General features: G+C 47.4%; 1 protein-coding gene across 1 annotated transcript; it reads left to right on the forward strand.

Annotated features, from left to right (window-relative positions):
* The first annotated feature begins 1056 nt into the window (after positions 1-1056).
* Positions 1057-5583, forward strand: SODALDRAFT_376179 (hypothetical protein). Its single transcript, XM_028614792.1, has 3 exons — positions 1057-2916; positions 3022-4052; positions 4116-5583. The coding sequence occupies exons 1-3, from the start codon at positions 1270-1272 to the stop codon at positions 5224-5226; spliced, it is 3789 nt and encodes a 1262-aa protein (XP_028468193.1). The 5' UTR covers positions 1057-1269; the 3' UTR covers positions 5227-5583.
* Positions 5584-14926: the final 9343 nt, after the last annotated feature.

A 14926-nucleotide genomic window follows, 5' to 3' on the forward strand; every position in this document is an offset into this window, starting at 1 on the left:
CAGCCCTACGTACGGATAAGAGCTCGGGCAGGGAAATCCGAAAGCGGAAAATACCTAGCCGGCCGTTGTGCCCAGCGCTTCTGACCCCTGAACGGTGGTCTGACTATACAAATGCACACTGCCGTATTAGTGACAAGGACGGCTGGTGCTGGGTGCTGCTGTCAGTGAGTGGGAGGGATGGTTGTCGGATTATCGACTCCGTTCGACGTCGGGAACGAGAAGCATGGGTTTCGCTCATGAGCTCACAAGCCAAAGGGGATGTGTCAATAAGGAATAGTTGATCTCAGGAGGGATACTACATAGGTAAAGACGGGAAGATTCAGGAGATTCGCGAATGGGCGACTGACATGAGTGGGAACATATGTATGAGAGCACATATCTAGCTGGAAATTGAATGGGCGTGGTGAAGAAGCGATTGAGATCATCTTGGAAGTGCCGGACCGTCCGTGGCTTTCGGCCGAGTTCGTGGAGTTCATTCCAAGATCAACAAGACTTGAAGCGATGGCCAAGCCTCAGGTGGTTACCTTAGTTAGTCGGTGGTTGCATAATAAGGACCCTGCTCCACCTAATTACCTTCTACGGAGTACTCTGTTATTAGTGTAGCAGATGAGCCGGACCTCGTCCTCTGTTCCTCCAGGTACCTTACATACCTTAGTACCTTACCTTATCCTGGATGCGTTCTTGCCCAAGGCGCCGGAGGTGCACTGAGTAACTTACGTGCCTTAGGACTGCCCTTGACGTCACTAACTCCAGATGGGTTACTGTGGCGTTGAACCTTGAAGGAAATCCTTTATCCGGAGAAAGTCGCGTATTGTATCCGTACCTACCTATTTGAGACGCGGAAAGTCGTCACAAGATTTTATCTGCACGTCGAGAAGCAACGATGCAACTCGAGAATTTAAGGTTCCTAGCTAAGAGCGTAACTTCTCCACTTTAGAGTGGCTGTTAGCCACATGCTGACTCATCGGACAGGGGGCCCTTGCCTGTAAAGGGGGGTGTGGGTCCGTGCTTTCCAACTTCACGCGTTGTCTGTTTTTCGCATCATCTCTCGTCAAGGGTTGATTTATCGACAACATCCCGTCATCAAAGAGTCTTCTCGCCGTTGTTCAGTCTCGTGGAACATTGATATTCGAGTACCGGGTCAGTTGTGTGCCGGGCGACCGCCCTTCCGCGCACCTCGACCAATGCCCCTCACCTTCGTCAGCCGAACGACGAGTCTCCGCGACAGCCTACCCTCCACGCGGTGATTCGAGATTACAAGTCTCGCTGATGCCTCGAAAGACGGGAAATCAAGAGTATCTGGGAAATAAAGAGATGTCTTCGAAACCTAAGACTCCGTCGAGGCCGCCGACGGGCCGGAAGCGCGGCAGGCCTCCAGCCTCGGTCGTTGCTGCACGTCTCGCTGCTAGCAACGATGTCTCTGCAGCTTCTAGCATAGGCCGCCCAAGCAGAGAGCGCATCGCGACGCCGAACGCGACGATTGTCACCCGTTATAATCGAGATAAAGATGGCGCATCTCCTACAGCCACTACGGGCTCTCCCCGGCCGGTTAACGACGCCGTCACTCCCAATGCCTCCTCGGCTTTTTCCGCCGCCGTCCAGTCCGAACCTCCCCCAAAGCGGAGAAGATACATACCAGGTGGTGCCGGTGGAGGCGGCAGGTTTGTGGAAGAAGATGGCACCATAACACCCAATACCACCCCACGCACCATAAGACAACCGAGACAACCTCGCGTCCCGAATACAGTCATTCCAAGAAGAGAGAAGAGCGCTCGTATCCGCTCCGCGGCGGATCCCGGCGAGGTACAATATAGCACAGCTGCAGCAGCTGCTGCGGCGGTCGCACAAAGCGAAGGATACAAGCCCCGAGAAGAGCGCGGATGGGAGGAGTTCCACCCCAACCTAGACATTGATGCGACTTTCATGATGTTCCGTTCTGAGGACGTCGACGGCCTCACCCAACCGCGTCCAGCGACTCCGGCCGTCCCATCATCTGTCGATCCGGACTCTAGCACGCCCCTGAGGGAAGTGAATCCGTCTTCCACAGGCAACACTCCCAATCCCGCACCTGACGCGCAATCCGGCCAGCCGGAAACCCCGCAAAAGCGTCGCTCGTCACGGCCTATCCGGGATACCGCTTCACAAATAGCAACCCGAGAAATTTCCGCCATCACTTCAACACCAAAGGTGCCGCAGGTTCTGCCGATTCGAAACCAAACCGCCAAGGAGAAGCTCGACCTGAAAGCCCCCTCGTACCGACGATCCGACCGCGTTGCACAATTCGAGAGGAAGAGTTTTGGACAAGCCCGATACGTCGATAAGTCCATGATGAACGTCGGTTACCAGGAGAGCGACCACTTCCTCCAGCCGGCGCACCGGTTAATCAAAGCCGATGATTCCAACTTCGAGGACGAGTCTGATATGGCGTTGGCGTTGGCGCTGGCCCTGAAGGGAGACGCTGAGAATGCGCCTGCGCCTACGACATCCGCCCCGCTTGGACGCGTGGAATACGACATGGACGAGCAAGACGACATGTGGCTCCAGGCATATAATGTGGAGCGCAGGAAAAACGACCTGGAGCCCATCACCCGTGAGATCTTCGAGATCACCATCACCAAAATCGAGAAGGAATGGCATGCGTTGGAGAAACGGATACCCAAGCCGAACCCTAAACCTCCGCAAACTCATCGGCCTAGGTCGAGCTCTGCGGCCGCCGTCAACGGTGAACCCCTAATTGGGGAGGAGCACGACTCCAAGTGCGCCATTTGCGATGACGGCGACTGCGAAAACACGAATGCCATTGTTTTCTGTGATGGTTGTGATCTGGCGGTTCACCAAGAATGCTACGGCGTCCCTTTCATTCCGGAAGGGCAGTGGCTCTGCAGGAGGTGCCAGCTTATTGGGCGTGGCGTTCCGGTACGTTTATGCCCCCCCCCCCCCTTTTTTTTTTTCTTCTTTCTTTTTTTTCCGGCGGCACCGTGCCATGTGTTAGAGCGTGTTGCTAATCCCCACTGTCATCAGACTTGTATATTCTGCCCGAACACGGACGGCGCATTCAAACAGACTAATTCGTCCAAATGGGCGCATCTGCTCTGTGCGATGTGGATTCCCGAGGCTTCATTGGGAAATCATACATTCATGGAACCCGTCATGGATGTGGACAAAGTGCCCAAGACGCGCTGGAAGCTGACCTGCTACATCTGCAATCAGAAGATGGGTGCCTGCATACAGTGCGGTAACAAATCCTGCTACCAGGCGTTCCATGTCACTTGCGCCCGCCGGTCCAGGCTGTTCCTGAAAATGAAGAATAGCCAAGGCGCCCTGGCGGTTCTTGATAACAGCATGATCCTCAAGGCATACTGCGACAAACATTGTCCGCCCGATTACACTCAAGAGAACAATGTCGCTGAGGCTACCCGGGAAGCCCAGAAGTTCTACAAGAAGACGATGAAGGGCCGTATCTGGGCCGATAGCCAAGCGTCTGCCCATGCGCTTGCTGCTACCCACCGACATGCCCTGACGGAACACCCGCCAGACGCAAGCCAGATGACAGGTGCCAGGCTCTCTGCCCTCCTGGGGGACAAGAAGAAAGGCCAGCCTATCAAGTCCATATGGAAACTTCCGTCTGGCGCTCCGGTCATCCCCCAGGTCGTGTTTGATGTTGTCGAGGCGTCCATATCAAGATTCACTTTGAGGAAACGGAAGGATTTTGTCAGCGAAGCTTGTCGGTACTGGACACTGAAGCGGGAAGCGCGGCGCGGCGCCACCTTATTGAAGCGACTTCAGCTACAGATGGAGACGTTCTCATCCATGGAACTTACACGGAGGAACTTTGCGTCCATGGGACCTCCCGGGAAACCCCGCCTGATCAGGAGACTCGAGTTCGCCAAGACCCTCATTCAAGATTTAGAACAGCTACGAGCCCTGTCGGAGAAAGTGGTGGAGCGAGAACAGCACAAACTTGAGTCTGCCGAACTTGAGAAGGAGCTTGTCGACACTTGCTACTTTCCTATAACAAGGCTATTTGGCCCTATCGTGGAGAAGGCCCTCGGGTAAGTTGGCGCCTAGGCTGACCTGTCTCTTTGAGTGACGTGGAGACTAACCATAAGTGGCAGGCTGGATAAGAACGTCTTCTACGATGGGTTAGTCAAGCTGCAGTCCAAGTTGGAGGAACGATACTACACGACGACGTTGGCGTTCGCGCATGATCTCTGTGAAGTCATCGACGTTGGCATCAACACAGAGATCAAAAAGGGCGATTCGGCGGTTGATGAGGCCATCACTACAATTGGCAAAGTATCGTATCAAGATCCTCGACAAAGGAAAACCCTCGGAAAGCGCATTCTGAAAGCCGTCCAACCCCAGCTGGAGGCGGCCCTACGGATCGAGACGGAAATCAACTCCAAACCTTTGGATCCACTTACCAAGGAACTCGAGGGTATGCTGGAAGCCAGTCTGGAATTCCGCCAGCCTTCCATTATCGTCGGGGTCGGTGAGGACTCGGTGGAGGCCTGCCGAGATGTGGCTATGGTGGATGCTCCAGCCGGCGGAGAAATAACCGTCGCGAGCGGTCAAGCAGATCCAGCGGCCGAAGGAGTGGCCGAAAACACCGATGCGATGGAGATTGACGCCGAGGGAGAAGCGGACGAAGACAACATCGAAGTCGCGACATCGAATTTGAGCAAGCCCGCGGAACAAACCGTAGAGGCGCAGTCATCCAGCTCGTCGGTTGCAGGGCTCGAGAGTAACGGCAAAGCAGTCGAGAATGCCGACTCGGGATCCTTACCCAACGGCGTACCGGCCTCGTCCAATACCCCGCCAGCCACAAACGGTTATCAGGCCGCCCCGCCGCCAGTCCAGCCGACACCCCCCACCCCTCCCCAGTCCGTAGGCGGCGGTCTGGGCAACCATCGGGCCGATCCCCTGTTGGAAGGCGGCATTCCCTGGTACCTCAAGGACTTCAAGCTGCGCGGCACGACCATATTGGCAGATCAGTGGCCCGGGCGGGATGCCATCCGTAGCCTCAGCGAGGAGCTGTCGGACATGGACGACCGCGAGCTGGAGGGCCTGGGGTTCGACGTGGATGACAGCACTATTACCGCTTCTCCCAACGGGGCGGCCGGCCAGGCCATAGCGGACACTATTGTCAGCAAGGCGAAGACGACGACCAGTCTTGTCAACAGCAGGCTTCGCAAGAGGACGAGGTCTTCCGCGCGGAGGAGATGAAGAGATGGGGATGTTCCGTGACTTGCTTTTTGTATTTTTAGAATCTGTTTGGCGTGGTTTCTGTGGATGGGGAGGTTTCATCATGCAGGTGTTTTGTTGTTGTTGTTGTTGTTGTTTTCCTTTTTAATGTTTGGTGTCGACAGTTCTAGGAGGAGATGGCTCACATGTTTACCCTTTTTGAAGGAGGGTTTTTTTTTTCTTCGCCTCTCCTTCATATGAGCTGATTTGTCGGAATAAGGCGGTATAGTGGATGTTCTTCAAGGCTTTTTTTTTACGCGTCGTTAGAAGGAAGGTATGCTGTTCCTAAAGCGCGCTTCAGTTTGGTCGGAGGGAAGAATGGCGTTTCAAGAGTTCTGGGTGTTTTCTTTTCTTTTCTTTTCTTTTCTTTCTTTCTTCTATTCTTGGTCGGTCATCAGTCTTTCGAATATCTTGAGGTGTAAATATTTTCTGTTCACCTTACCAACTATTTCTACCTGCTGCTGTCTCAGCCTTTATATCCAAAACCTCCGCCATATTCGTGCCTATTTGTACTTCCCACGTCTAACCCGCACTTCTTCTTTTTTGCGCCAAAGAAGTCTAGAAGGGACATGTGCTCTTTGTCGGCACTGGGATCGCCTCGAAGGGACTTGAGGAGTGGAATGGGGTGGAATGGGGAACGTATGTGCTTCCATATATCTGCTTCCTGCTTTGTTTTCAGTTCTAAACACGACTCTTCTGGAGAAAAGGAAGTGGCCGAATTAGCCCCATCATTGTCTTCAACCACATCAGGCAGATGGAAATAGGGAACGGACAACATCTCACTGGCCACCTTCGTTGATTCCTGTCTGTAAGGTACCGCGCATCATCGGCCCAGTGTTCAGCAAAGTTATGTCAGTTGCGCTGCCAAGGCTTTCTCAGAATCGTCGTTCCAACTGCTGTTTCCTTCCCTCGTTACACACACGCCTTTCATCGAGTTTACACGTAACGCCCAAGAGAAATTCGACGATCGAGGGAACTACGAATCACCGAATCGCCCATTGGTTGACGTATCGGGATTTTGAGGTGAGCCGAGTCGCAACAAAAGAAGAACTATCGAGTCCCTCACCTAACTTGGCGAGTTCTGTAATATGCACGTCAGGTCAATTTAATTGATGTCCTCCAAGGCCCAGTAATCGACGACGTTAAATACCACGTGATATATATGACAGCGGCCAAGCCGAGCGGAGACGGTGAGGTACCAAGGAATCTACCTAAGGTAGGTACTGTACCGGTACGTACTGTAGGTACCTTATGGAGAAGAGTGGGGCTTTGGTGACCGCATCACACCACGACAAATACGCACAGTCCGTTGGGCCCAGCCTGTCGTCCCAGTCTCGGAACATCACGACACAATCAGAACGACTAGCGATTCAGCGGGAAGAGGGAATGCACCGATATGCCTTGAAAGTTCCCTCATGCAGAGGATTACTATTACCAAAGTGCTTATTTGGACTGCGGAAGGATAGTAAGAATCCTGTTCCCCTGTGATCGAACTGGAACCCTTGGTCAAGCAGTTTGACCCATTTAGGGCCCTGAATGCCTGTGGCTGCACGAAAGGGCAAACTGTGCAAAGAGGTAGTCTAGACCCAGTGAGTGATCCGACTTATTGAGGCTAGCAAACCTGGAGGAATCCGGATGCTCAGATTTAAATATGGATGGAGGGGGAGAGAGGGTCGGTGGCGGCAACTTGCAGAAGCTGGAGACGTGCAATTTATATGGGGCTTCGAGTCTTTGCCTCTTCGTCGTGGGACAAACATGGGTGAGGCAGACGAGATGGAAGCTCTACTCTGTTACGGAGGACTAGTCGCTCGATGACAGCGGGGCCCGCGGGGCTCGATTACGCGGCTGGGGGCCGGGGGGGGGAGAGAAGGGTCTGTGGATTATGGTAAGAGACGGGCAAGAGAAAGCGCTCGTATTGGAAATTGCGGGGACAGCCAGCGTTGCAGTTGGAGCTGCCGTTGCATGCAGATACAGAGCCGGTTTGTCTGACGGTTCCCGAACCGAACCTGGCCGAGTGTATCCCAAGTCGGGAGACTCGAACAAAAAACGAGGGCAGCGACTGGGGATTTAGATGTGTTGAAGACTCTATGAAGAATGAAGAATAGTTGCTTCGTACTCGTTTTTAATAGTAGTAACAATACTTCGTTTATGTTGAGGATTGATCGACAGCGGGGATGAAACATTTGCTAGTCATGAATCAATGACATCTGGGGGTCTGAAGTCACGAGTTTGCGAGATACTATAGATAGACACTACTATTTGGTGCAAATCAAGCGAAACTGGGACGAAGTGAGGGTTAAATAGATATCAATTGCATGATATCCGTATGATATCCCGCTCAAGTGCATCATCCTATGAAGATTAGTACGAACCACGGAGTAGCAGCTTTGTCGAGTTGGGCGCTGCTTTAACATATAATACTCTGTTCCTACCTACATAAGGCACAGTAGATACCGAGGTAGTAGTCGCGTTCAACCTGACCTTTAGCGGGCAGTTGAGGTAAGCCACTTTCCCACATTGCAAGTCTTACTGCATACGGATACATTCTTACAGTACGGTACGCCCGGCAGTGCTACTATCTTTACGGAGTTGGTCGCATACTAATTATCCACACGAGTACAACCTAACCAGCAGAGAATTACTACCGGTACTCCGTAGGTAGGTAAGGTAGGCAGCCAAAGTACGAAGACGAACGACCACATCCATAATAACGGTGTAGCGACGTTCTGCGTACCTTACTTAGGGTATACAATGTAGGTCAGCAAGTTAATACCTGAAGACAAGGCTAGTTATTACTGTACCTAGTTATTTGTTACTCTCTTGGTGTAGGGATACTCGAAGTACGAAGTGAAGGAGGTTGTTACGTTAGGTACCTTATTATCGCAGTTGAGGAAAGTACCTGAGGCGTAAGAAGTCACTGACTCCTTTTCGACCCGGGAGGAAAAGAGCAAGTAAAAAAGGTCTCGACCAACCAGTTAGTTAGTGTCTACCCTCTAAGGCCCCAACCCTTGTCCCTGGCGCATACTGTCGCACGTCAAATAGGCACTTGAATGATTAACTTAGTAGAGCAGAAATCTCATGTGTGTGTATTATGTTAAGTTATATCTGTGTGAGTCTCTTATGCCCTTAATTTTGGGTGGTGAAGACTCTGTTATAGGTACCATGTCATTTAGATCCTATCCGGTCTTTTCCGGTATCCGCCCCTATTATATCCTGATACCTAAGGTCCGAAGCCCTTAGTTAGGGAGTAGATCCCCCCTGGATCCCCTATAGACTATGTCGTGGTCCTGCCTATACGACACACCCCCTTAGTTAAGGTGGGTCTTCCCCGGTTAACTAACTAATTAGAGGCTTCGGGTTAAACTAAACGCTCTTAACTTTTCTATCGTAAAATTAATAGTCAGGGGAAAACGCCCTCGTAAAAGAGATCTAAATCCGCCCTATTTAACCGTTTAATTTAAATCTATCTTAATTAGTTCCTTAATCCTGATTAGCCGGATCTACTTAATCGGATCTATATCCATCGGATCTTTTACGCCCTCGGTAGCCTTCGTTACGGCCGCTTTAGCGCGTTTAATCTTTTCGTGTAGTCGTTTAGACTACTTAATACGGTCCTGTTAATCTGTTAAATTAAGCTATTACTATAGTCTTTCAATCCCTGCCTCCGGTAATGCCTTCGTTAAACCGTCCGCGATTATCTCCTTTATATTAACGTACGTGACCTTAAAGAGGCCCTGCTATACTAACTAACATGCCTACTAGTTATAAATATCGATATACTATAGCCTTATTCGTAGGCGCTATACCTTCTTATTAACAAGGTTAATAGTCTACTAACTATTATAATATAGCTATAGTTACTATTAGTCTAACCAAAGCTCTAAGTCCCTTAATATCCGGCTAACGAATAACGTCTCTTTAGCGGCCTTTATAAGAGCGAGTAGTTCCGATTCTGTTAATAACGTCGTGATTATCGGTTATTTACCCGCCTTTTAGTTAATAGTTCCCCCGAAGAGCTTTATTATATATCCTTATAAACTCTTACGGTCTGGATTATCCTTAAAGGATATATCGTTTACTATTAGGAAGAGCCTATCCCCGCTGAATTCCAGGTAGTGGTATCTTATATAATATAGCAATAGTAGCACTTATTAAGCCCTTTTGAGATAGTTAGAGGAGAGATTAACGTTATATTAGGAAAGCTTCGAATAGGCGAATACGATATCGGGTCTTATCACGATAGTAGTGTATAGGATAGAACCGATTATACCCTAGTATTAGCGAACCTCGGGAATCGACGCGCGGGTGCCGTCGCGAGGTATTACCGGCTCCGTAGATAATAGGACCTTTAGTGGTTTTCGGCAGAGTATATCTGCGTAGTACTTAGCCGCGATCTTCTCTATATAGGAGGATTATAATAGCTATAGCCTACGGGTGGCTTTATCCCTTAGGACCTTAATTCCTAGGAATTAACGGATTTCTTCGCCTCCTAATAACCTATAGCTCCGCTTAAGGGTAGCCTTAAGGTCGTCGGCGTCCGTCTTACGGTCTCTATAGTATATAAGTCCGATATCGTTAATATAGAAGAATAGGATTAAACCGTCGCGGATTATAATATAGAGATTATTAGGGATGACTATAAAGCCTATCCTTTATAGCGTGCCGCTAAATTCCTCTTACTATAGTAATAGCGATATCCTTAATCTGAAGAGGGCTTTCCGTAGTAGTAGTACCTTACCTGGCACTTTATAGCCTTACGGTATCTTTATAAATACCTTTTCTTTAAGGCTAGCGTGAACGAACGCGTTAATAGCATCGAACTACCTTATTTCTAGGTTAAATTATACGGCGATCGCTATTAGTATACGGAAGGACCGCGAGGCTAGCGTGGCGGCGTAATTATCTTTAGTCTCTAACTATTTTTATTAATCCCCTTATACTATAAGACGTGGCTTATATTTAAGGAGGGTGCCCTCTTTATTCAATTTATAGGTGTATACCTATCTATAAGTAAGGACATTACTTATTAGCCTAATTACCACCTACCTCCTACTAATAGTCTATCTATTAGTGCCCTTTAAGGTATTCCCCCTTAGCCTATAACTACCGCTCCCGTAACGGGTAGAGGCGTATATCGCGGTGGTAATTTAGTAGAGGCGGGAGATCCTCGCGGGTTACATACGATAAAGGCTAAAAGGTATTAGAGGGAGTAAAATCTATAGCACCGATATCGCTATCGTTAATAGCTTACTTCCTCACGCGTATAGAATTATAAATCCTTCTAGCGTTAAAGAACGCCTTCTAGGCGTTATCGTTCTGCACCTTCTCGGTCTTATAGATACTTATGATAGATAGGCGCGCGGGTAATAGGCGCGCGGCCGACGGGTATACGGCCGATAGGCACCCTTTAGGGGTATCCGCGGCTGCCCCTTAATAGTTATCGGCTCCTTCCATCTTAACGCCCCTAACTACCGCTAACGCTATAAGGAACGCGCGCGCAGGATCTTCCGGGGATATTAAAGGCGTAGGAAACGGTTTAAACCTTATAGTGGTAAACTGTGAAGTGTCCGTAGTAATAGCCGTGGCGTCTCTCGTAGTAATAGCGGTATTATCGCCTTTATCCGTAGTAATAACGGTAGTATAGTCTTCTCCTATAATAATAGTAGTATCCGTAGTAATAGCGGTGCCCGTAGTAATAGCGGTATAGTCTATAGTAATAGTAGTGGCCTCTCTCGTAGTAATAACGATGGCCTCGCCTTTACCCGTAGTAATAGCGATAGCATTAAAGTTACGAGGTTCTAAATCTATAGCCTAGGTATTAGGCTATAGATTTAGAACCTTATCTATAGTAATAGTAGTGGCCTCTCTCGTAGTAATAACGATAGCCTCGCCTTCGTCTGTAGTAATAGCGGTAGCGTTAGAGTCTTCCGACTTAAGATCTAATACGTCTATGGCTATACCCCTTAATAGTAGCCTATTCGCGGTCTTATTAGATTAGGTAATACGGATAGATTATAGGCGTTCTCCGATTTCCTTAGCGGAAGCTATAGCTTATAGCGTTTTAATCCTACTGTTAAATATCTTATCTTCGTTAAAGACTATATCTCTCGTGGTAATAATATCTATTAGGTATAGTAGCTAAATACGGAAGCTATTCGAGGATTAGTATCTAATATAATAACCGATCTATACCTTTGGTTCTAGCCTTTATAGGCAGTTTCTTTTAGCTTAGGTATCGCGCGTTTTTTATAAAGGCTTTATAGCCGTAAGCTCGTAGGTGCGTAAGGTTAGGTTAACGGCCGCGTAGGCCTTCGTATAGTGTCTTCTAATCGTTAATATATCGTGGCGTCCTATTATACAGATATATAGTAGTCTTAAAGATCTTAGGCTAGATAGATATAGGTAGATTAGCCCTAATCCTTATAGCCCTCGCCCTTCTTTTAACGATACCTCTAATCCGTTCTATAACGCCGTTTTAATCCTATAAATATAGTACCGATAGCTAGTATTCCACCCCCTTAGTAGCGAGGAAAGTAACGACTTCTAGGTGCTAAAATATCTCGGAATCGGCTCGCAGGATATATAGCCGGACGTCGAATTAGGTCTTAAGCAGGGTAAAAACGTCTTTTAACGCATGCAGGATAAAGCCTTAGTCTCTCTTCTATACGTAGTAATCCCACGTATAACCTATATACACGGCTATAACGAATATAATAGACTTATACAGGCCGCCTAACGATTCCGACTCTTCTAGATCCTGAAAGTTAATAGCTAGGGCCTCTCCGGGCTTTAACAGGTAAAGGGATAGTATCCGCTGGATCTATATAGGCACTTATGATTACCTATACGCGTTATAGTCCGTTATACGAGGTCCCTTTATCTTTACTCCCTAAGTGGCGTCGACGATCTTCGCTAAAGTATTAGTTCCGTAGTGGCTAAGGCGTTTATACAACCGTTATACCGTGGTCTTCTACGGTTACCGCGGTTATCGTGATCTTCTATACGGGTTATCGCGCGGGTGCCTTACTAAGACCGCGAATATAGTAGCGGCTATAGCTTCCGCACGCTCGATTATATACTAGCCATGGATATCTAGTAGCTTATAGATAGGCTATTCGTTAGCGGAGCTAATAATAGTATTATTTACAGTATCCTAGCAGCAATCTTATAGGCGTAGCTAGCGTTCCGGACCGATATTAGTAACGGATTCCTTATAGTATACGATATTATAAAGACGTAATAGCCTTTTCGTGCCTAATAAGAATTATATATATAGCTTAATATCTCCGTATCTAAGGATAGAAGCCTTATAAGTACCTACCTAAAGAGATAAAGATAAAGTATCCGTGGGTGGTCTAACGGCCGTAAAACGGCCTCGATTATTAAAGATATAGATTAACGATCCTAAGTCTAGGATCGCGTAGTATAATAGCGCTCTAGCTTAGTTAATAGAGAGGGATACCCCCTATTCTTATTATAATCTTAATAGTATCGTCGTACGATAACGGCGCGCTACCCACCAGGTTAGGTAGACGCCTAGTCTCCCCGTCGCGGTAACGGATAGGTCTTTATAAACTATTATAGTAGTAGGCATAGTATTATAGAGTTAATCTTCCTAGACTTCCTCTACTTTATTAGCGGTGATAGCCCCTAAGGCTTCCCGCCATTTCTATATCGCGGTATCCACGCGGCTTTTAAAACTATAAATACGTATCTTCTTTTCCGCTACCTTTATAATATCTTCACGGCTACGATAGGTATAAGGGCGTATATCCGGCCTTACGTACTAATAGGTGGTAATAGTATAGGGGTTCTTATATATCTTATAAGGCCTCCTCATTACGGGAGGGATAGCCTTTACGGACGTGTTACTATAAGGACGCTTCTTATTATCTTTATTATTAGTAGTATCCTTAGTATTGGGGAGGTTTCTAAGGGTATTAAAGGTGCCTTTCCCGACTCTAGGCTTTATAGCGGAGGATTATAGGCTTTTTATATTACTAAGTACCGCCCTTAGAGCCTTTACGAAGTCGTTAATTATTAGCTCGTTTTCTATAATCTTATCATAGTTATTTATTAGGTAGTTATTACTTTATTCCTGGGTAATAGGTCTAATAGCTTTTAACGCGTCTTCTACCTAATAGTCCGCGCTTAATAGCTCTAAAACGCCTATATATTTATAGTGTATTATCGCTATTTTCTAGCTTATAACCCAGGCGTCTATATCCTTAGGTATAGCCTTTATAGGCGTGGTGTATCGTCGATATAGAACTAAGGCTTCCTTATAAAGGTCTATAGGGGTCGGTCCTATATACGCGTGTAGGAGAGTAATCTAAGCCTATAGGTTATTTACTGTATTATTCTATAGCTAGACGAGGAGGCTTCGTAATATAGTATAGATAGTCCTTTTAATATGGGAGTATACCTTATTAAACTCCTTTTACTACGCGTCGTAGTCTACCTTTTCCTCGCGGTATACGCCGTAATCTTATAGGTAGCGCGTACGCCCCTTTTTAGAGAGGTTATCGATAGACGTAGGCGTCCTAGTCGTTAATTCTTTTTTACGGCTATAGCCTTCCGGCGAGCGGCTATTTTCCTCTTACCGATAGCCGTGGCCGCTATAGTATCTGCTATAGTAGCCGTGGCGGCGTCCGTGGCGTCCGTAGCCTTATCGCCCTTTAGCGTGATAGTGGAAGACGGAGTAGCCGTGACGGTAGTGGCCGTGGCCTCCTCCGCGTTAGGGTCCACGGCGAGGGCCTTATATTTACGGATATTAGGCGGCGTAGGTATAGGGAGGAGATAGGCGTTAGCCTCCTTATCGCTTAGCTTTATATTTAGGTAATTATCCTAGTAGGAGGCCGATTTACCGCGTACGGCGTACTCCTAAATTACCTAATCTCTCTAGTTAATAAGGGTAGTAGCGGCCGCCTTCTATTCGGTATTAGATATGTTAGAAGATATCTTTACTAGTTTATCGGTTAGTTAATTAATAGGTAGGTTAATAAATCTTTTAATTACTCTAATTAGATTGATAGTAGTTATTTAAGAGTGCTTATATAGATATAATTACTTCTTTATAGTAGAATAGGGATAGCCTTATTAATATCTATCGTTTAGGCGTTATAAACCGGGCTTATAACTATCGCACGTTAAATAGACACTTAAATAATTAACTTAGTAGAGTAGAAATCTTATATATATATATTATATTAAGTTATATCTGTATAAGTCTTTTATACCCTTAATTTTAGGTGGTGAAGACTCTGTTATAGGTACTATATCATTTAGATCCTATCCGGTCTTTTCCGGTATCCGCCCCTATTATATCCTAATACCCGAGGTCCGAAGCCCTTAGTTAGGGAGTGGATCCTTCCTGGATCCCCTATAGACCACGTCGTGTCGCACGTCAAATAGGCACTTGAATGATTAACTTAGTAGAGCAGAAATCTCGTGTGTGTGTATTATATTAAGTTATATCTAGGAGAGTCTCTTATACCCTTAATTTAGGTAGTAAAGACTCTATTATAGGTACTAAGTTATTTGGATCCTATCCGGTCTTTTCCGGTATCCGCCCCTGTTATATCCTAATACCTAAGGTCCGAAGCCCTTAGTTAGGGAGTAGATCCCCCCTGGATCCCCTATAGACTATGTCGTGGTCCTGCCTATACGACACACCCCCTTA

Source organism: Sodiomyces alkalinus, assembly GCF_003711515.1.
Source record: "Sodiomyces alkalinus F11 unplaced genomic scaffold SODALscaffold_2, whole genome shotgun sequence".
NCBI lineage: Eukaryota > Fungi > Ascomycota > Sordariomycetes > Glomerellales > Plectosphaerellaceae > Sodiomyces > Sodiomyces alkalinus.